The sequence below is a fragment of the Lissotriton helveticus genome, chromosome 6 (genome assembly GCF_964261635.1).
Source record: "Lissotriton helveticus chromosome 6, aLisHel1.1, whole genome shotgun sequence".
NCBI lineage: Eukaryota > Metazoa > Chordata > Amphibia > Caudata > Salamandridae > Lissotriton > Lissotriton helveticus.
This window is the reverse complement of record NC_136067.1, coordinates 1,040,897,977-1,040,920,809: the sequence shown is the minus strand read 5'-3', so window position 1 is coordinate 1,040,920,809 and position 22,833 is coordinate 1,040,897,977. Positions and strand designations below refer to the sequence as shown.

At 42.4% G+C, this 22,833-nt stretch overlaps 1 protein-coding gene across 2 annotated transcripts in view; it reads right to left on the bottom strand.

Annotated features, from left to right (window-relative positions):
• Window positions 1–22,833, bottom strand: part of UTRN (utrophin) — a 1,532,463-nt gene that overhangs the window by 1,084,273 nt on the left and 425,357 nt on the right. For both annotated transcript variants that reach the window (XM_078648677.1, XM_078648678.1), the window contains 4 exons: window positions 20,292–20,472; window positions 11,480–11,625; window positions 6,423–6,635; window positions 1,450–1,566 (listed from right to left, as the gene is read on the bottom strand). In XM_078648677.1, the coding sequence (XP_078504803.1) occupies window positions 1,450–1,566; window positions 6,423–6,635; window positions 11,480–11,625; window positions 20,292–20,472 (657 nt within the window). The remainder of the gene's footprint in view (window positions 1–1,449; window positions 1,567–6,422; window positions 6,636–11,479; window positions 11,626–20,291; window positions 20,473–22,833) is intronic.

Sequence of the window (22,833 nt, the reverse complement as noted above, 5' to 3'; positions counted from 1 at the left end):
TTCAGAGAATGCTAAGATCTGGAGTTTAAATACACATTAGTCCATGAAAAATACACTGCAAGCCATTCTTCCCTACCATATGAACAATCATTGTTAAGACGGTGACCTCAAAACAACTCTCCTCATTCATTCTTTAGTAAGGCCCACATCCCTATTGGATAGGCCTACATCAAATCTAGTAATATCCACCTCTCGAAAAGTCAGATTCCACTGCCATAGCATGAATTGCTACTAGAACTGTAAATTTAAAGCAAACAAATAAAGTTATGGGTGGAATGCTTGAATTAATTTCAGCTACTGGTGATTAGGCAGGCCTCAGTCCATCATTATTATTCCCAAAATACCACTCAAATTAGAATATGCTAATCGACCTTGGTCCTGCCCCAACTGGAACCGTCCAGCCCGAATTACCAAGCCAGGTCCATTTTGAACTAGAGCACAAGCAACCCTATACCACTTTCGGTGTGTTTCAGTGTATTTGGGTCTCTAGAGTTGGGTGCAGCTTGGTTCCAGAGGTACAGTAAGCACAGGACCCACATCTGAGCATACCCGTCACACTTTAAGCGCTGCATTGAAGTAAACAAAGTGATGGGTGGTGTGCTTGAATTAATCCCAGCAACTTTTAATTACAGAAAGCAACTATGAAGTCAACCAATGCTAAGGGCCTTCGTTGCATCAGATTTTAGTCCTATTCCCCACATACCTGGCCACTAGCTGCTCCAAGACTGTTCTAGCTCTTTTACGTATGGGAGAATTTGTCTTGTGTTCTCAGAGAATAGTTTAATGTTTAACCTTTTGACTCTAATTTCTTCTCCAACCCTACACCTTTCATGTCCCATCATGTAAGCCCCCTCAAACTTTCAGTTGTTTACTGTTACTTAATTGACTCCAAACAAAAAATACACAGCTCTGGTTCCATTACAACCCTCATCTTTTTTTTTGGGGGGGGGGGGGGGTGGTTAACAAAGGTGAAAAGCCAATAGACACGACAGATCATAGTATCAACTTCTATAAAGCATGGCGTACATAGTTTAGGGTACTCCGCGTGACCCACTCTCCTTATAGTTTATTATTGTCTATACATCAAAGACCCCAAATTAGGATTTAGACAACTATATACAGCTCTCCTGCGTCCTTGGTAGTCTTTACTTGTGCTCCATAACCGTAATATATAACAATATATACCTGTTCACCCTTTCTATTTCTTCAGGTCATTCAGTCCAATAAATTCTAAAATATCTATATATATTTTAAAAGAGCAAAGTAATTGGACAAGGCACTAAAGCACAAATAAATGAGTATTGAGATTTTCAAGAAACAGAAGCAATATTAAGTTAAAATGCAAAGTAGAGTTAATAGGTAAGTGTACAAACTGTCAATGACAAATGAAGTAAAAGTTTCAGGCCATTGCGACTTCTTGTCACAGGTAACCACATTCAGAATAAATACCGTGCACTTGTCCAGTTTTGGCTGAAGGCCTTCTGATTCCCCAGAGGATACGTCCTGCTCTTTTGTTACAAAGTTGTGTGCATCATCCAACCATCTTTGAGCGACTCTGCAGTCAGCCTAAACCAAACAGAGAAATTACAAATATTAATTGTGTGAGAAGTGCCATCCTACAGGAATAGATACCTACAACTCAATGCAGGGGAGCCACAACCATCACTCACTAGGGCAGGAATCATGCCAGATTGGATATATATCCACTAGCCATGGAAATGATTTCTGTATGTATGGAAATATATTCATGTTGCAGTAGTACAAATCTGGCAAGTATCTGGTCGTCATGGCCAATTGCTGAAAAACAATGGCTTAGTGCATCCCTCGGACATGCTACTAAACAGGAAGGAGAAACTTGGCAAAACAACTAACCTGTTTGAAGTTGTGTAACTGTTTGGCCCAGGCAAAAAATATGGTCAACTAATATCTGAAGGTAGGGCAAACCGTGTCTCAAAAGTAGTAACAATATTTTAGGTAAAATGGAAAACGGTGTTAATAATTTTTTTTACAAGCGAGTCAAATAAAGTTATACTATGACATACAAAACAGTCCCCCAGTCTGAGCTCATTAGAATTCAGTGGGTTGTTTCATTGCATAACAGAAGATGAAAATAACTCATAACTGGTCATTTTTAAGGTGAAAAAAATACAAAACGACCAAGCTGGAACTACTATCTTGCAAATTAAATGTTGTTCCATTTGTCCAGCAAACGCTAAGATACCAAAAGACCAAACAAATCACCTTTAACAGTGCCCGCTACAATGCCTTGCAGGACCAAAGAAAAAACAAACAATAAAAATCTGACAGTTTGGCTAGTAAAAGGTCTGTCTTACAGGCATAACACCAGGCCAAACATTTTTTTTTTGATTCCGCGTCAGGCATAAATGGACTTCATAGTTGGCCGCTGGGCAGCAAGCGCGACATCCTCATTCTCAGGTGGTACATGAAACACAGTAAACCACTACTGGTAAATTTCCACACATGTGCATTGCACAACTTCAGGGGCAAACCCTGCCCTGCTGCTGAAACAGAAGATCCTCTCGAAGTGGCAGCCTGATCGGGGGACAGACACCCACGCCTGGGTAACATTGCTCTCCTGGCCCAATCCAAAGCCACTAGGAAGACTTGTGTCCGGTCTTTCTTCAGAATTTTGGGGCAGGAGATGCAGAGGTGGGAAGGTGCACAGAAGTCCCAAGCTCCATTCAAGCTGGAATGACTCTTCTAGTGAACGTTTTCAAGAGAACTACACTGCACAAATGTATGCAAATTGTGGATTCTCAGCAGTACTGAACACTTTTAGCTAGCGAGCCCCCCCTCTGTTGGAAGGTGCTCTGTGCCACTTCAAGACGCAGCCTGCATTCATGATCTGCCTGGCACCACCAGATAGGCTCATCTGCGCTGGCATTCAAGGATCACACCAGGTTGTTCACGATGAGGTATATGCCCCGACAGGAGGTGCATAGCCGTTTGCCACAGAACCAGGAACCCCATTCCACCCCTCTTCTTGCACTACCACAATGCAGTGGTTTTGTGGCAACGTTTTCCAGCCTCTCCTTGATGCAGAAAGGCTTTCAGCGCCAGACGAATGTCCTGCAACTTCAAAAGACTGATATGGAGTCAGGTTTGTGCCGAAGACCAGAGTCTTCTGATCTCTACCTTCCACAGATGACCTCCCCAATCTAGCAGTGACACATCCATCACCACCGTCAGCTCTAGGTGGGGAAGGGAGATGGGCGTGCCATTTGTCCAACTGCAGTCAAGCAGGCACCACCGCAGATGAGATGCAGTCCCAAGGGCAAACAGAACCTGGGAAAGTGTGACCATTCTAAATTTGTCCTTTGACATGAAGGCATTCAGAGGACAAAGATCTAAGATAGGCCGTAACCCTCCAAACTTCTTTCCCGCAATGAAATAGCGGAAGTAAGACCCTGTTCCGAAGCCTGTAACCCTCTTGGTGGGTTCTTTCAGGAGTAAAGCTCACATCTCTTTCATTAGTATGGACAGGTGCTCTTCTAAGAGCCGCTTTGGTATGGGAGTAAGATGCGGCAGGGGAGAAAGAAATGGCAGGGAATAGCCATGCCGAACAATTTGAAGGACCCATCTGTCAGATATGATGAATCACCACCCTCGAAGAAAGTGCTGATTTCTGCATACGACAGAGTAGGTGTGTGCCACTAATGGCAAGCTAAAGCTTCTTGGATGCTGCTGCTGTCGGGAAGGTGGACAGGGAGGACTGACACTCTTGGTAACCTGTCCGTTGCCTGCCAGATATAGGTTCCTGGTGATGGATTGACTGAGTTGACTGCAGAGAGGGTTGAGGAGACTGATGTTGCATGCATGCCAACCCCCTGGAGGAGCCTCAAGATTTCCTGAACTATTGAGTAAATTAGTTGACATGGGTAGAAAGGTTCAGAGAGTTTGTGCTGTGGCCCTACTCCTTAAAGTAGCCAAAGGCAGAATGAGCTTTTTCACCCAACAGACATAAGCCATCAAAAGGTATCATCCACAGACATGACCTATTGAAAGGCATATACATAAGAGAGGCCTCTACGTCTCATGAGAAACCTTTGGATCGCATATACACATCGAGATGAGGCACCACATTAGTGCCATCCACTTGCCCCAGAGTATCAGTAGAAGGCCAGCATGAATGAAATTGTTTTGCATCATATTGACCATCTTGAATAATCTGAGCCAAGGAGGCCCTAGGTTCATCCAGGACCAAAGGCAAGAGCTCACTGGCCATGTTACAGAGGGTGTGCATATACTGGCCAAATAAACAAATAAACAATATACCAACAGCATTAGCTAACTTCAATGCTACATTATCCAAAGAGAACATTTGTTTTCCAAATGCCTCAGTCCTCTTCGGCTCACTCTTCAGGAGGCAGGGAGGGAGCTTGAGGGAGGGTTGTAGGTAACTAATTGGTGCTTAACTTGCTTGCACAAGCGTGAACTACCGAACTCTCTGCAGTGGAATGCTATGTAACGAAATCAGGGTCGCCAGGCTGAGAACCTTCCTACTCATCAGCGAGCAAGAACAGGCCTTGGACCAAGTGACCATTAAGGTGACAGTAAGTGCTTCATTGAAAGGAAGCAAGGGCTCAGATGCAGCTTGATCAGGTTGCAAAACGTCTGTAAGGATATTTTTCTTGTCTTCAACTGAAGGAAGTGTTAGGTCTAGAACCTCAGCTACTTGCAGAATTTTCACAGCAAAGGAAGAACTCTCTTCCGCTGATGGCTCAGGAGGTGAAGCCAACCCTGAATCAGTCATCATCATAAAGGGAGAATAAATCATCCATATACCGATCTTCATAATTTCTGGGTGGTGACAAGCGCTTGTCAAAGACCGAGCCAAAAAGACAATGGAGCCTATGAACATACCATAGAAGTGTCTACCGGAGGAAAGGTGTTCAACATGGGTGTAGAAGCTACTAGATGCATAGGAAACTTTCAGGATAGCCACTGGCTATGAATACAGGTTCCATATAGTTTGGCACAATGTACAATGAAGAGATCAAGAAAATCTGCAAGGATTTGGCTCTCCTGGACCTTTGTTTGGCCCCCTGGTTAACACAGAATAGTATTAGCATGGCATAGAAATCCCAGTGGTACTGAGTTAGACTGACGTCTGTAGTAGAAATCAATATAAAATGTTAATTTTCATAAAACAGACAACCACTAATCTCTAGATTATTTGATATATGACTTTATGTTCCAGAAAAGTGTTATGCTTCAGAGATTGCCAAGATTGCTATAAAGGTGCTAAGAGCTCACGCAATGTGGGAGGCGTTCATTCCGCAACTGCCACGGTCAGGCACTTACTCAATATGAGCCACCGGACAATATCCTTTATTTATTTGTGAATCATTATTCATGCTAAGATCTCATGTACACAATTGGGCAGTTTCAGACATTCTGCCCATTGAGGGCTTACCCCAGGTCAGCGTAACCCACACTACTTCTACTATCTTTTAGCATCACAGCCATTAATGACACATGCCTGTCATCTGTGCTTAAGGCAGAGTGTGCTCACAAGTGTTTCAATTTGAGTTCCCTGAACTATTTGTTATGGATCCAGTTATAGGAAAGATCTTTTAATGTCCTGTAGTAAATAAAAACATAATTACTATCACATTAAAACACTGCTATACACAACCCCATATACAAGAGTCTCTACAAACCCAACAATTTCAGTACATTGTCCTTTGCTTCATAAAAGGAGACGGGGCCCCATCTTTCCTGATGCAGTTTGTTTCGTCTGGGAGGGACTATGAAGGCCTATGTGGAAAGTGCATGGCAGGTACATGCAATGCAAGTTGCCTTGATGCACATGGAAAAATATTATACGTAAATTACTTCACAAGAAATATTTTACAAGTGTTTCTAGTTTTGCCAGGTTTTGTTTCATAATAAAAAGAATAGTAGAATAGATATTCCTAACTTTCTCTCCAGCTTTTCCCAAGAGCATATTAAAAAATACAAAACCCATAAGAAGGGTTCCTTAAGGCTTTTGCCTGCAGAAAGAACATTTTTAAATAGCAGAGTAAGATTGAATTATGCTATGCACTGCAAAACGCGGACTGAGTTTTTCCTAAATAAAATATGGGCAACAAAATAAGGATGATAGATTCAGCTAAGAGTAAAGTGGGCATGTATAATTTAACACTGGAACAAAATTGGGCAATAAAAAGTTTAGCACAAATGAAATTTGTCTGAAGTATCGGATGGCTCCTGACTAACTGCGAGGGTGTAAGTGAGGAAAAATTAGATGCACAGGAAGTTGGTAAGAGGGATCTTTGCTTACATGCCCTACCTACAGTTAGAGAACTACTGCACCCTGGCATGACAAAAAACATATTATGTTTTATACCATTAGTTACAAACCCCATCTCACAATGTGTGCAGAAAGATTTATTTACCTCAAACTTTTTTAGTTTGGACAAAATATCCTCTAGCCGATTAACATCTTCAGAAAGCTTGCTGTTTAGCTTCTTCCACTGCTCTTGTAACTCTTCCAATGACTGTGTGCATGTTTTCCCAGTATCGCCAGATGCTTGCCGGTCAAAAGCTGCTGTTTCCAAGGTAAGTTTATCAATGGAGGGCTTCAGATTTTCTAGGGTTTGAGAGAAGGCCTGAGGGGAAACACGAGAATATGTAAGCCAAAAATTCATGGAGATCCTTCTCCTAGGCTAACCACCTCCCTTATCTCAGCTAACAATCTTAAAAAGTATTCTCAAGAATGTGTTTGCAACATTCAACATTGCCAACAAGACAAATCTTGCTTGTCTTCCTCTCAAGACTGTGGCTCATATAGCTTTTCAAAGATTTGCTTCTTACCTTTTCAAGCACAATTAATTTCTCCTTCCTCGGATTGTCCTCAATTACCTCTGCTCCTTCAATACCGCACCTTGTCTAAAACTGAATTTTCTCTGCCTGCTCTCTTATCATCTAGATCTCAACAATACAGACATTCCTAACGACTGATATTTAACCCAAAATAAGTCATTGACTTATGTTTATTCAACACTTTATTGTACTGCAGTCCTTTATGCTCAGTTTGTCCAAGGCTGCTATCATTCATTTACCAGCAAACTCAGAACCTACAAGCATCACCCTCATCTCCTTCATCTCCTTCTACCCAGACAAATAATTTCTCTTTTACATGCAAGAAACACAGCATGCTGTTCAACTTTTCCATAAAGCTGCAATCCATTATCTCTACCACTTCAGCCACCAGGTTCCAGCTTCAGACTATCAGAAAGATTTGTCCACACCCCCCACCGATACCAGAAAATTTGCTAGATAATACTTATGAAGACCAACTTCGATTTCTATAACAGATTTCTAGTAGGACATCATCATTTTTGCTAATGTTGGAGTAGGCAGGTTTGTCTTGGACTAGCTCCTCAATGGACGAGGGCTCAGGGACGTCCTACTCATCCGTGTTTATCCTCAATGTTATACTTTTGCTGCATCGTGTTTCTGCAGCCACAATTACCCTATATGCACAAGGAAACACTTGGAAGCCAAGCTCCTGCTTTTTACTTGTGGTACTCTGAGAACTCAGTCTAAAATAATGGTGCATGGTGAAGGAGCATTTGCCACGAGAGTCAGTTTCCCAGCTTCTGGCCCACTCCATCCACCGCACTGCTGGGCCTTTGCCTCAGCAGTGGTACCCTACCTGGTATAATGGGCCACAGAATGATTGAACCACTGCTTGATAAGGCCCCAATGGATGAGAGGCTGCACTGGTGACAATGGATGAACCAGTACTGCGAGTCATGGGGCGAGGTCCTTTACTAGTGGTGGGACCTGCTGGATGGTGAAAAGTGCTGGAAATTCACAGAGGGTAGCAGCCCCCTGGTGGTTTATCAGATACCTCCCATCAGCTCCACTTTCATGTGCAGGGCACCAAATCCATGAGGGAAGGGTACTCCACAGGGAGGCCATGGTGCTGGCAGCAAAAAAGCATCCCTACTCTTGGCCTATCTGAATACTGCAAGAGATCAAGAGAAGGAGTTAGTGTCTTATGAAGTGATGCTGTAGATAAGCTAAGGTTCAAATCTGAGGACATACAAGTGTATGGGTGCCTCTGAAATAACTCACTGACAGTTTGCATATGGGAAATGATGAAAGGCACCAACCTCAGCAGGGCAGAAATGCCTGTTGTGATGCCTAAAGGCTTTGTCTCCCTGCCTAAATCATGGCATCTCCAGCTAGTACAGTCATGAAGTGGAACCACCCTCAATTTTGATTATTTTATTCCCCTGCTCTTCAGTCAATTGCAAGTGATTGTTGTTGAAACCCTCTGAATAAGGGTCTACATGAACCAGGATCACTGCAACTGTATTTTGGCCACACACACTTCAAGCAATCAACTTAAAAAGACCCCTACCACATTCATCTGCACCCCTCTCCCAAATTATGTGAATTGGAGTAGGGACATGTAATAGAGAGGTTCACACAGCACCTTGCTTTACAAGATCCCAAAAGTTTGCTGAAAGATGTTTTGGCTATTGTGAGAGATGTGAGTGATGCTTTAACATAAAGTTAACATGGGATGTGGAGGGGGTTTCACATAAAGGTCTGAGATGGTGGGCTAGGTGAAGGAGTTAACGGAGGTTGTGGGGATGCCAATTCCCCGGGGTAACTCTAATCATGTTATTCAAGGTTGAGGAATATGCAGTAAATGTCTCAGAGCAAACATTTCCACTTTGTGGGCATGTCAGAGAAATTGGTGTGGTTGCACATCATTCTAGAGCATACAATGAGGCATTTGAAGACTCCCAGGAAGCGTTTGGACTGCATGAGTAGTTTGCCTGCTGCAATGATAAGGAGGAAACCTAAAGGCAAAAAGACATATTTGCCTTGGAGATGATGATCGCTTCCATCCAGGGTATGCAAAATGACACATTGACTGCTATGAGCAATACTCATGGTTGGGGAGGAGCCGTAGTTGCAGCTGGTGACTTGTGCCATTCCCAGGGAACCGAGGACAAGGATGATAATCATGGTGAAAAATTATGAGCAGAAGTTCCTTCTTGTTGCTGCAGGGAGGTGGAATTATTGGTGAGAATATTTGCTATGGAGAGGGTGGCAGAAGCAATTGTTTTGTGGGTCTTCCTCTTTTGCTTGCTTCTAACTTATTTTAATTTACAATTTGCAGATGCAATATTGGGTCAACAGGCACTTTGTCCACTGGATAGGTGGGTAGTTAAGAGTTAAAGGGAATGATGAGTGAGGATTGTTTTGTTGAATGCAGTACCCTCTAGCAAGGTTGTGTGAAGTTGTCTGGGGTTGAGAATGTGTTGTGGATGGCTTGCTTGGTGAAAAAGAGATGGGGTGACAGAGTCTGTGCAATACAGGTGGCTTGGAGGGCTTTATATTGGATTGTGAATGGGCTGCAAGGCAAAACTGTCTCCCGATTCCGGACAAGAATTGTCTCCCAACCTGACCTAAAGCTATTTCAGTCAGTTCTTCTGGGTAATGGGTACTAAATTGTGGGTATAAAAAATATTTGCTTTTGACCCATGATGGATGTTCAGAGGATCAGAAAAACTCGCAATTTACACCAGAAAAACAAATCTGTTTTAGGTGCCCAAAGGATGGTTGCACCAAAGTGATTGTTATGTGGGTCCCACTATAATATGGGGTTACCTAGATTTTTCAATGATTTGTGCTTATGCTTCTCTAATGCTCCACTGCAAAGTGATGGCGAAACGGAGTATTTGTTGATGGACAACTTAGACATCATTTTTGGGGTTAACTTCATAAACGTTATTATTATTGGAAATGACTGGTCGAGTGGCCAGGACCATAGTAGGCTGGGACTGTCTTTGTTTGTGTCTTGAAATTGGCTTGAGATATATTTGCCACACGAAATACAGTGTTGGACAGACAGCAGTCCAAACATTTGAGGGTAGAAAGTGTGTTTGTATTGAACTGATTCTATCTTCACCCCTTGTTCCCTCAATTTGTCTGCCCAGAGTGTAGAATTCTTTTCAAGCGGGATCTCTGACCACTTTCCTATACTCGTAACTGGGGTGCACGCCATAGGGATACCTGTGGGATGCAAAGCCTGAATGGAAGGGATTTGAGGAACCGTTTGATGAAAGACAACAGCGACAACCCAATTCATTCAGAAGAAAGACGGTTGGGTGCACTCACATGTTACATTTTGGAAATCTTACAAAACAGCTACACAGGGCTGAGCTGAGTCCAAAGTTATTTACAATAGCAGGCACTTGAGCAAAAAGATTAGAGGCCTCTAAATCAATATTCTCACCAAAGACGGCAGAAACTTTTACCCCTGATGATTCTAAAAGACGTTCTTGAGTAACTGGAGGAAGAGTATGGGAGGGTCACAACAAAGGTGGCAACATTATCCTTACACTGGTGTGCCACAGAGACAAAGTGAGATTGGAACAAGATAGGTAAAACTGTATGGCCAGTTAGGGGAAATGGGTAGTCGACGTGGATAGGGTTGGCTGAGAAATAAGACGGCAGGAAGACAAGGGTGATGAAGATATTGAACAAGTAATTTCTGGATATTTGAAAACATTATACCATGACTTACAACACGAAAAGTATAATGGAACTTCTTTGTGACCTCAAACCTACATCCCCTTCCCCCTTCCGTGTTGATGGTACTGAAAGGGCACCTTAGGCTGTCCATGCAACAGAGGTATCATTATGATATTTATGTGAGGTAGCCTAGATACCTACTGATTGAGTTAGGCAAACCCCATTGTTAGGACAGGACTGTTCTCCTAGAAATAGACTGTTAAGGGCTCACCAAACAACCTGATACAGTGCCTAAACTGGAAATGTCTCTTTTCTATCTTGTATAATTGATGTCTCCAATTATTTAGGATGCAGAACCCAGTCCCTTCTCAAATAGGACTTATTTTACACATCTGCTCCAAGGGATTCATAACAGAAGTTTGAAACAAACCCTCTTGCCCCAGCTGATAATGACACATTAATTATATGGAATACCATGAACGGATTTCAGGCCCTAAGAGCTCAGTAAGAGAGATGTGTATCGCCAGCTGAATCTGCCCGGAGGCTATACAAATAAGCTAAAGTGGGCATAACACCGCAAAATGACCAAATGCACAAATGTGTAGAACCTCAAAAATAGAGTAGGATATAAAGTCTCAGGATGTAAGTCTCAGGCCCAGTTAAAATGAAATAAATCTTTATTGAAAAACAGGTTTCAACCCTAAATGAACAGAAGAAAAAAATGCAAAATAGGCAGTCAGATGTTAGAATGTTATAGGTGGGGCAAGGGATGATGGTAATGAACTTGGCGGCCCAATCCAGTCTGGCTACTTTATGCATCTGTAAAGGCAGGGTACAGTCTTCTGAACAGGGTGTAGGCCTTGCTACCGGGTGGACCTCCACAAGAGCCAGTAAAAAGACTACAGTTCAATTGGCTGATCGTGTATTAGATAGAAATAGACATAGCTCCTACCTTTGCTTGCTGCAGTGCCTTCTCTGTTGTATGCGGGTCACATACTCCATTTAGTGTGGATTGGACATGACTCTCCAGCTCCGACAAAGTTTGTTTCACAGTCTTAAGTTTATCCAAGTAAGCCTGGCTAGGCATGACTTCCATATCTATTTAATTTCAAAGACAAAGCAAAGGTTTACAAAGTTTAAACAAGCAGGGGAGCCTCACATGTTTACTGCACTGTAAATCAAACAAAGGCAAAACAGAAAATAAATCAGCAATGAAGAGATGTTGTTCTTAAACTGCACATGGGGGAGCATGGCAATCACCTAGACACCCAAATGGTGCAAACAAACCACAATTGGATTAGAAAGTAGCCTGAGGAATTCAGCAAGCTAAGTAAAAACGTCACTCTCCCACCCAAGTGCTGGATTGACATGAGGTCGTGTGTGATTTGCTAGTCCTAATATTGCTTACTGTGGTGCCTAATAGAGAGACACAGCAGGTGGGTTGCTAAGAATGTAAGCTGAAAAATGTATGGAATTCCAATACCGGCAAGACTGTTCACATAGGTATGAATAGTGGGTTTGTGAGAAAGGAGCGGAGTCTCTAACAGCACAGACAATTCATATTCTGGTGCTGTTGTCTAAAGCTATGGTTTTACTAGTGGATCACAACCGGTAATTTATTTAGGTTTTCTGTGGAACTTTGTTTTTATGTATAGATTTTCCATACATTTGCAGAAGAGTTGGCTTCTAATCAAAATGAGTTATTCTGCTTTATATATACACACACAAATATATATCAAGTACACAACTTCATGCAGCCAAGAAGACACACACTCCAGACTGTATGCCAAAGGTTTACTAGGTGCACAGGATATGCTACAGCAGATCCGGTACACAGGCATAGGCAAACTCTAGAGATCCCCAATATCCTATTGTATATTTTCCAATGTTATTTCATTCATTGCAACAATGTGTACTCCCCTTGATTAAGTATTATGAGTACTATACCCTGCAACAAACCGCTACTTTAGGCTAGTGAATGTGTAACTTTACGTTTAGCTCTTTTTCACGGTTTATCACTGTGTATGTTTCACATGAACCTATAACAAGTGCTGAGGGGTGGCACTTAGCCAACCATGACCAAGGCGACTTGATCACCGAAACGTGTCGGGTTTGCCTGTGCCTCCCTAGTAATCCTTTGGCTTACAGTCAGGAGTGTGTGTCTTCTTTGTCGCAGGAAGTTGTGGACTTGGTATTGCTTTGCCACTCACGCTGACCATGCCCTGCTGCCGTTTGGGCCGGGGACTCAGTGAGACTAGTGAAATATATATGTTTCTTGAAAGGCATATTTAGTGTCAATAAAGAATCCTCATGATTGAACTCACTTATCTGACACATATGGATTTGGGCCATACCCTTTGAAGCATTAGTTGTTCACTAACAGGATGCAACCATATTATTGTCCTGTTGAAGACCCTGTGGACGAACGATATCTTGGGAATCAAAACGTTGACGCATCCATTGTGTCGGCTTGACAAATCTGTACATTGAACAACCCTGAATTAACATTATAAATCAAAGTTTTCAATTATATTGTGTAAATAGCCGACATAATTGCTTTCTTTTTACTTGCTTAGCTATGCACCTTTCCAAAATTGTATGGAACACCTACTTGTTTATATTGCTTAACATGTCTATTTCTTGATTGCTATCTGACACGAAATTTAATCCGATACTCCTGCACAAACAGATTTACTCTGACAAGTCATTTATTTAATTCCTGGTACATCCTTCTGTTCCCTATTCGAGGGAATGACTTTCATTTTAGTACGCTTGGTAACAACATCTTCTGAGCAACCTTCCTAGAGATATCATTTATTTTCAAATTGCAGGGGCAAAATGGAAACTGATTGAAAAGAGACAGAATTGGGAATAACCTGCATTAATCAAAAGGTGTGATTTTGCTCCACTTTAAACTTTTTACCTTTGTCTGGTAAAAATATAATGTGAATAATATTGCACACACCATCAAATGTGCTCTATAATAAGCTCAGTCTGCATGAAACACTATCTGTGAGAAAATCACTCTGTCTGCTCAATTGAAAATTTGGCTCTGGGGGTGTCTCCTCATTTCCCGTTTAAAAATGCACTATAATAATGGAACACATTTTTAAGTATGCCATTTTGTCCAAAATGCCTCGGCTCTGGTGTACAGTAATCTTATAGTTTCAGATTAATTTGCACTCAGGAAGCACTAATGAACAGTAGATCTGAATAAAGCCAGGATCAGAAAATGTACACTTTATGTAGAATGTCTCACGTGTCTACTTGTACAATGGACACCATGACAAAGAAACTGTGATGAAATGTATCCAATGTAATAGTCAGGCATCGGAATCCATGTCCAAGCAGTCTGCATAGGCAAAGCACAACTGCACAAAACCCTGAATGGCAGCTGCAGAGCAGACTTCAAAGCTGCTACATAGGATTCAAGGCATATGCACCAGAAACCACCTCATCGGCGACACTCGCTGATCAGCACAGCAACCAGCTCATCTGCAAAGTACAAAGCTCCACCTATATGCACGCACCAAGTCCATCCTATCTCTGCCCACACAAAAGCCCCAACCCATCCATGAAGCACTCAGTACAGACATGGCGGAGCACAGGCAGCCATCTTGAGGACAGGCAGCCATCTTGAGCACAGGCATTTACACCCGACTGAACAAATTGTTTAAAGAAAAATAAGGTCAACCCTTCTCACTAAACAGGTCTTTTCACAAAAATAAAATTTTAAGCAAATGCACCATATGCCTCTTTACACTTCTTATTCTTAGCAATGTTCTCCTCGCACAATTTTCTGATGAAACTAACAAGAAAATGTTTTTGTGCTCAACAAAAAAACCTCCTATCAAAAAGTCCGACCTATAGGTTTTGGCATTGATTCATATTTATCGAAATGGGCTTTGCTATTATTATAAACTGGAGTTTTGTATGCTGCGTGAGCTGGGCGAGCCCAGGTCAATCTATTCAGCCTGACTTATTGATTGGGTGACTTGAAGTGTAATTAAAATAGCTTGTTTTTATCATTGCTGACCTTGGCATTTCCAGCTCCTGGCTCTGCAGGGGGATGTACAGGAAATCCCTACGAGAGCTACATGAAAATATGTCTCTTACCTTACCATGTGTCCTTGCGGAGCGGGAGCTCAGGGTCTCGAAGACGGAAGCCGCCCTAACCCTCAAGTGACAGTGCCGGACTCATAAGGGGTTTCTGAGAGATGATGCCCACAAGGTCCAGTGCTGGGAACCACACACTGTACAGTGACTGGGAGGGGTCATAGAGAAGGATATGGTCAGAAGTTTTCTGCGTCTTTCAATGTCGCCGGAGTAGCTTCTGGGAAGTGTCCGATGACAAACCGCCTACACCCATTTGCTGCTAAGGTTGATTCGATGTAGCATTCTCTAAAATGCCAAGGTGGACATGACCTGAGGGGCTATTGGCGCATTTAATCTTATTTCCTCAAATGAGTCTATCGAGAACTATTGCTGAAAAGCTGCTCAATGCTTCACATCAACCGAGTCTACTGTGGCGACAATGACTTATCTAGTCCAAGGGCAATTATCTTATTTATTTATTTATTTGTTTAAAATAAAAGATTATTTCTAGAACTGGGACCACATGCCATGCAAGCATTGTCTCAAGCATCCAGATGTTAAGAGAGACAAGAGTACATCATTGAATGCTGATTGTACAACAGAAGAATGCTACCTCCTTTCTCTGAAAATGGGAGACGTGCAGATCATGTGCTCTGAGTCTTCATTAACCTTCATAAGCTAAAATGTCACTTGGCTGTTCTCTGGAAAATGATCTTTGAAAATAAAAATAAGAATGCTACACTATTGGTCTGGGATAGCAAAACGGCCCAGGCACTAACATAAAAATGCCCGGAGCTAGCAAATCAGATAGCTAAAAAAGTGGCCCAGGTTTGCAAATTGGGCAGTTTTGGACTTTTAAAGACACAGGCAGGGGATAGGGGCACCTAATCAACGACAGGGTGAACGACCAAGAGAAACATGGCACAAAATTCATAAAACAGCATAGACGAGTACTGTGATAGGGAAACTGAGGCAAAGAGAGAGGCAACAGGCTAACCAACGGATGAGAAGAGGCCAAGATCCATGTGATTTGAGAGAAATGAAAATGAGATACAAGGTTCAGAGAGAGAGGACTATCATAAGATGAGTGAGAGGTGACAAGAGTATACAGAGGGTGACTTAAGACAGAAAAAATAGGGCTGGGAGCAAGGTACAAGACTGATGCGAGAGAAGGCTAGGGCATATGCTGGATGAGTTAAGTTCATCAATAGCCAAGGGGATAGAGAAGGAACTGGACCATAGCACAAATGAGGGAGGATAACACATTTCTAGTCAGATGTGAGAGTGAACCGAGGCACAAGCGGGATGGCAGAGTGCAGTGGGGTGCAACTCCGACGTGAGAGTGTTCAAGTGCACTATATGGATGAAAGTAGTGGTGAAACCACGCAGGGCTCTAGAAAGGGGATAAAGGTGCACATATAGGAGCAATGACAAAAATATCATGGAGTAAGAGGGAAGAAATGTAAGAAAAAACTCGGTGAGAAAGGAACTAAGGCCCCCATAATGAGAGAGGACATACGGCACACAGGGAATGAAGGGCACATTACGCATGAGAAGGTGAAACCAAGTCCAAAAACTACAGGTACAATGGGAGATTCCTTGAAGTGTGCCGAATCAGAAGATACGGGGTTTTATTAAATTTTCCTCTAACCCTGTGATTAACCTCCAAAACGTAATTAGGCTGGAACCTACATAGTGACTCAAAGAATGTTAGGAGGTAGCACGGCAATAGTTAGATGTCTTATGGACACAATAAATGATTGATATACTGCTGTAGGTAAGTCAAAGAAGGCAAAATGCCTGAGACCAACTGCCCATCTAATATATACCTGTAGAAGGGTGGCCTAAGCAAAATGCACAATTTACTCATTTGTGTGGAAAACAAATAACACAGCACAGTATATTCAGCACTGTCTCCAATCTTATGGTGCAGGGGTAAATGTAAGCAATCAAGGGACATGTGTCTCAAAATTAGCATTTCATCTTAAATTTCTGTTCTGAAATTAAGTGTCTGCCCGTCATCTGGTTGAGCACCAGTGGAGCCAACCAACCCATTCCAAATATATTTATATTATGACTACACATGCAGGAGACCAAGGGAGTGCAGTTATAGATCAACATTTATTGAGGAGACATTGTCCTGCACAATGAAGAAAGAAAGAAATAACTGAAAATCTGCACACTATCTCACTTTATGTAGTCAATTGCAGTCAGTTCTGCCACCCACTGATAGAGTTCCTAAGCTGTGGATGTGGCACAGATATCCATTTTTGAGATGCATCCACAATAGCCAATGATTTGGCATCTGTAACTAAAGACAGCGACCCTAAAATGAAATTTTGGAACAGTCTCTGTTATTGGCTGCCTTCAACAGATCCACTAGAACCGATCAACATCAGAAACCAATGGAAATCTATACCTGCCAAGCATCACCACAGTGAGGAGACATAAGAAAACACAGGTGTCATGCTCTAGCACCAAGGAAAGTTAAGGGAAATGTCATAATTAGTCAAATGTGCAGGATATCCTGCCCGTTCTCCAAGGTAGCTGATCAGATACAAGGACACTATCACAGGTCAACATGCACCATATGGTGTGAAAAGTTTAAAAACACAGAATACTTATGTTTTGTTTACGATCCCTGAGTTGAAATCAGTCCCCACTTTAAATACCCACAAACTGACAGTTTGATGAGATTTAATTTAAACAATTCGTAAAGAGCTAAAGAATGACTGCAGACATCAATAGCTAAATACATGTAAAATCTACTTATCTCTAATGTTGACTCTCAGGAGACCTTAACAAAGCAGCATATCTAATCACTTCCAGAATGTCTGCTTTCTCTGAAAGAGTGGGAAGGGAAATTCCATCCTTTTCTAAACTGCCACAATGAAGAACAAGCATTTGCAATGCAATAGGTTTCGCATTACTGAAAGTCTGATGTATTGGCATTGTAAATAATAATGAAATGCCAATAACTCATACTTTCAGTAATGCGAGACCTAGTACACTGCAAATGTTTGCGTAGTGAGCCAGGAAACAGCATTGTATGTTTCAGTGCAGTACCGCAAGCTGCTCCTAGAGGTCCCAAGTGAGCAAGGCACCAGCACTGCATGTCTCGGTGCAGAACCGCTAGCTGCTCCTAGAAGTCCCTAGTGAGCAAGGTACCAGCACTGCATGCCTAGGTGCAGTACCGCAAGCTGCTCCTAGAGGTCCCTCGTGAGCAAGGTGCAAGCACTCTATGTCTCGGTGCAGTACCAGCTGCTCCTAGAGGTACTAGTGAGCAAGGCACCAGCACTGCATGTCTAGGTGCAGTACCACAAGCTGCTCATAGAGGTCCCTAGTGAGCAAGGCACCAGCACTGCATGTCTTAGTGCAGTACCGCAAGCTGCTCCTAGAGGTCCCTATTGAGCAAGGCACCAGCACTGCATGTCTCGGTGCAGTACCAGCTGCTCCTAGAGGTAATAGTGAGCAAGGCACCAGCACTGCATGTCTTGGTGCAGTACCGCAAGCTGCTCCTAGAGGTCCCTATTGAGCAAGGCACCAGCACTGCATTTCTCGGTGCAGTACCAGCTGCTCCTAGAGGTACTAGTGAGCAAGGCACCAGCACTGCATGTCTTGGTGCAGTACCGCAAGCTACTCCTAGAGGTCCCTATTGAGCAAGGCACCAGCACTGCATGTTTAGGTGCAGTACCGCAAGCTGCTCCTAGAGGTCCCAAGTGAGCATGGCACCAGCACTGTATGTCTTGGTGCAGTACCACAAGCTGCTCCTAGAAGTCCCTAGTGAGCAAGGTACCAGCACTGCATGCCTAGGTGCAGTACCGCAAGCTGCTCCTAGAGGTCCCTCGTGAGCAAGGTGCAAGCACTCTATGTCTCGGTGCAGTACCAGCTGCTCCTAGAGGTACTAGTGAGCAAGGCACCAGCACTGCATGTCTAGGTGCAGTACCACAAGCTGCTCATAGAGGTCCCTAGTGAGCAAGGCACCAGCACTGCATGTCTTAGTGCAGTACCGCAAGCTGCTCCTAGAGGTCCCTATTGAGCAAGGCACCAGCACTGCATGTCTCGGTGCAGTACCAGCTGCTCCTAGAGGTAATAGTGAGCAAGGCACCAGCACTGCATGTCTTGGTGCAGTACCGCAAGCTGCTCCTAGAGGTCCCTATTGAGCAAGGCACCAGCACTGCATTTCTCGGTGCAGTACCAGCTGCTCCTAGAGGTACTAGTGAGCAAGGCACCAGCACTGCATGTCTTGGTGCAGTACCGCAAGCTACTCCTAGAGGTCCCTATTGAGCAAGGCACCAGCACTGCATGTTTAGGTGCAGTACCGCAAGCTGCTCCTGGAGGTTCCAAATGAGCAAGGCACCAGCACTGCATGTCTACAAAGTTAGAGTTATTGGCATTATATATGGCAATGTTTTTTAACTAGCCATGTTGCAGGGTGCAGTAACATATGTGGCTAAAAATCGACCTCTTTTGGTCACATATGGTACTGCACCCTGCAGAAGATATGGTAAATCCACCCTACCCATAATGCATTGCTTGCAAGATTACTAGCATATTCAAATAGCTATGTCTATATATAGAATTAGTAGCTTTGAAATGTGCCGAAATAATTATTACATCAATTTCGGATTGGGTTGTACTCTGTGTGGAGCTGAGGAAGGGAAATTTATAAACAGTCTCATATATATGCGAGATGTTCTATTGAGTGAAGTAACCACTGCCAGGCTAGTTTAGGGCCAAGCGTGTGTCCTGCCTGAGGCCTTTTAAGAAAATAGTGAATTGCATCTGTAATTAAAACCTAGGGAGCAACAACACATGTAACAGGGGATGTCCTCATGGGAAGTTACAAGAAGAGACAAGGCAATACTAAGGAGGGACTACTAAGTATATTGCCCAATGAGAAGCCACCATTTACAAAGGACAGGGACAGGAGCCATTTAAAAAGATGGGCGGAAGTGGGCAGGGCTTTATGCCCATATCCTGAATACAGCATGTCTCGAAGAGACAGTGCAAGCGCAACCTAGGCTAGACTGAAAAAACCAATAAAAATAGCCATGACCTACATGCCCTCATAGTCATCCTAAAAGGATAAAAGGGTTGTGTCTTCAAGCAATCGATTTTGGAGTCTTTACAAAATTGGGAAAAACCTTATTTTAAACTTTGCCAAATTCATGGGGTTACTATCATCATCAAATGTACAGTGCACCATAACCAGTTATTACCCAATTACCTAAACAGAGCAGAAACACTAGGAAAATCCACACATATGTAGGATTATCAGATTCAAGTTATTAAGAGCAAGACAAAATGTCTTTAGTCTTTTAGTTTTATGTTGGTGCGCTTGAAAAATAAGCAATTTTGTTAAACAAGTGCAAAATATCTCCTAGAGATCGAATAAGCTATGGGGATTGTTCCAATAAATATCCCTGAATGATTTCAAACACAAAATACGTTGTCTGTATGGATTTACAACAAAACAAAAAGTTGCAGGTGTTTGAGTGATTTAATAAACATTTTGAAAAAGGTCTTGGCTGAGCAATCACCTAAGCAGTGAAAGAGCAGAGTGTAACCTTGCAGAATTCTTATAAATCCAACTCAATAAAAGTGAGCAGAAAAACATTACTATATCAAGTTTTTAAAGCTACAAAAAATAAAATAAGTTAGTTCACCTTTCTGGAGTTGCAGACATCGGTCCTTCCCTTTCTGAAGGATAGTGCTATAATAAGCATTAAGGCTGTCCATGCTATCTTGAATAAAAGCAGGGGCATCAGGCTCAGAGCCTAGAACAGAAGCCCTGGAACGCAACTGTTCGAGTTTTGGTGACAGACTTTCTAGGTGAGAGAGATTCTGCTGTAAAGAAACACAGAAGAATACATTAACATATGTATTTTGCAAAACACAGTAGGTATTGACGAAAAACAATAGAGCTGCAATCCACTAAATTCTGAAATGATTGCACCGAACGGTACAAACTTTCTTGGTGAATCCTTGCTATTGGACATATAAATAAGAAGAGTAGACATGAAAAACAACACAGATATTCCTTACAGATAGCAATAGTATAGCCATTTCTACATACTCAACATTCACATGCTGCTGCATGATTCAACAATCTATAGGGTGAGCTCAGAAGAGGGACTTGATTAGTGATATTGAACAACGATGGGGTTGGCCATAAGCATGTCTCAAGTGACCCTCACTACTCTTTACCTTCAAATTCTCTTCAGAAAGTATTTCTTTTGACAACGTGTCTTCTTTGCCTTAACTTGATGTAGTAACAATGAACGATGTCAATATATATGATTCCTATGACTATCACACAGGGAGATAGGACAGGACCCAAGTGAATATAGACATTCTGCAACTCCACATTTGTAAAGCGCGACTTATCACCCTATGGGTATCCAAGCACTGGGGCCCGTCGGGAGATTAAGTAAGCTATTACCCAGAGTCACATGATGCTGAGCTGCTGCCAGGAATCGAACCGTGAGCCCCGCGCTCAAGAGTCAGCCGCTCTGGTTGCTGCGCCATACCACACCACACCTTCTAGAGCAGGTAAAAGCTACTAACTACTTTTACAATTTCGTAACATTTTTCTTGTATACAATGCACCTTACTATGGATTCTCATGCTGTCTTCCAATTGATTCAGAGGTGTTCCTTTTATCACAGTCGGGGCAGGAGTGAACTTGTAGAAGCCTCGTCATTATTAGTAATGTATTATCAGTACTTTATCTGACTCTTCTATTACCTGGGTATTCACAGAGTATCGGAGGCAAAATTATGGACAGGGCTCATGTGGCCTCCTTCCATACGTCTTTTAGAGGTACGTTCTTTAAGGAAGCTAAGGTTGTAACTTGGTTTCTGGTATAGTGTGTTAGTGGTGTAATAGTGAGGTGTATATTACCTAGCTTGTTACCTTTTTGAATGAAGCTTATTATCCATGTGGCAATGCCAGCCTCTCTGATGGCTTTGCAGTTAAATTACAAGCCAAAAATTGTAGATTTCAGAACATTCGCACTCTAAGCAGTACATTACTGCTCATCCAATATCTTATGTGAAAATTGGGACCTGAAAGAAGCTAAGAAATGTCTCTCAATATGAAGGTAGTGACTCAGAGACAACATTATCATAATCAAATCAACGAGATGGAGGAAGGAATCTATCTGACGCATAGTGAAGTTTTCATATGCCAGGGTGCACAGTACTTAAACAGTAGGACATGTGCACTTAGGTTATACATGTCCTGGCAGGTCATTTTTCATACCTGTAAGGCTTTCTCACCCAAAACTAACACTGGGTTACCTTATTTCACTTAAAAATTGATAAATTCAGTTTAGAACACGATAGAGAAATGCTTTTAACACTCAAATTAATTGTAATTTAAAATTCTCTTTAATGGTAAAGTCGGATTTTAGGTTACTATTTTGAAAATGCCACTTGTAGAATTTTTCTTGTCAAAACCAAATGTGATTTTCTGCCAGTTTCCAAGGTCACATGTCTGTGAATGGCTTTCCTGTGGAGTTTTGTGTAGTCCACACATTGGGGCTTGTGGGCCTTGGGCGTGGGTCAGGGTGTTCCTCTCGAAAGTAGGATATCCTGGGGGTTGTACTCAGCCTTCCTGAGCTTCAAAGGATAGCCGTGGAGTTTGCTACCCCCTTCCTGACTTCCAAGACTGTCGTTAGCTCGGTAGTCTAGGTGACTTGGAACAGTGAAAGTGCATTCTGGAAATAATTTTAAATGAATTCTGAGAATCACCCTGGTGTTTATGAATTTACATAAAGCAGTCTTAAACTGCAAGATCCTGAAATTCAGTGATTCACGTAAGAAGAACAATTTGATAATAAGAAGGGCACTTTTAAAGTCAAATTCCTAATAGGATTTTTATTGATTGGCTGAAATGATGGTAACGTCAGTTTCGCATGTGCTAAATTACATTTCGCTCCAATCACTAGATTCCCCTTGGGAAATATTTCCTTAAGGGTTTATGAGAAAGCCCTAAACACAGGAGCTTCCAATGTAGACGTACGCCTGTTGTCTCTCATAGGGCTACGAAAGATACCTACACTTAAGGCATTGTTCAATACGACGCTGTCAGTGAAACTGGATGTATCAGAAGCTTTTGAAATGGAGGTGCTCACATTTCATCAAATGTGGATACCATATCTGTCTGACTGACATCAGTGAGTATCATCATAATTTGGCTGAATTT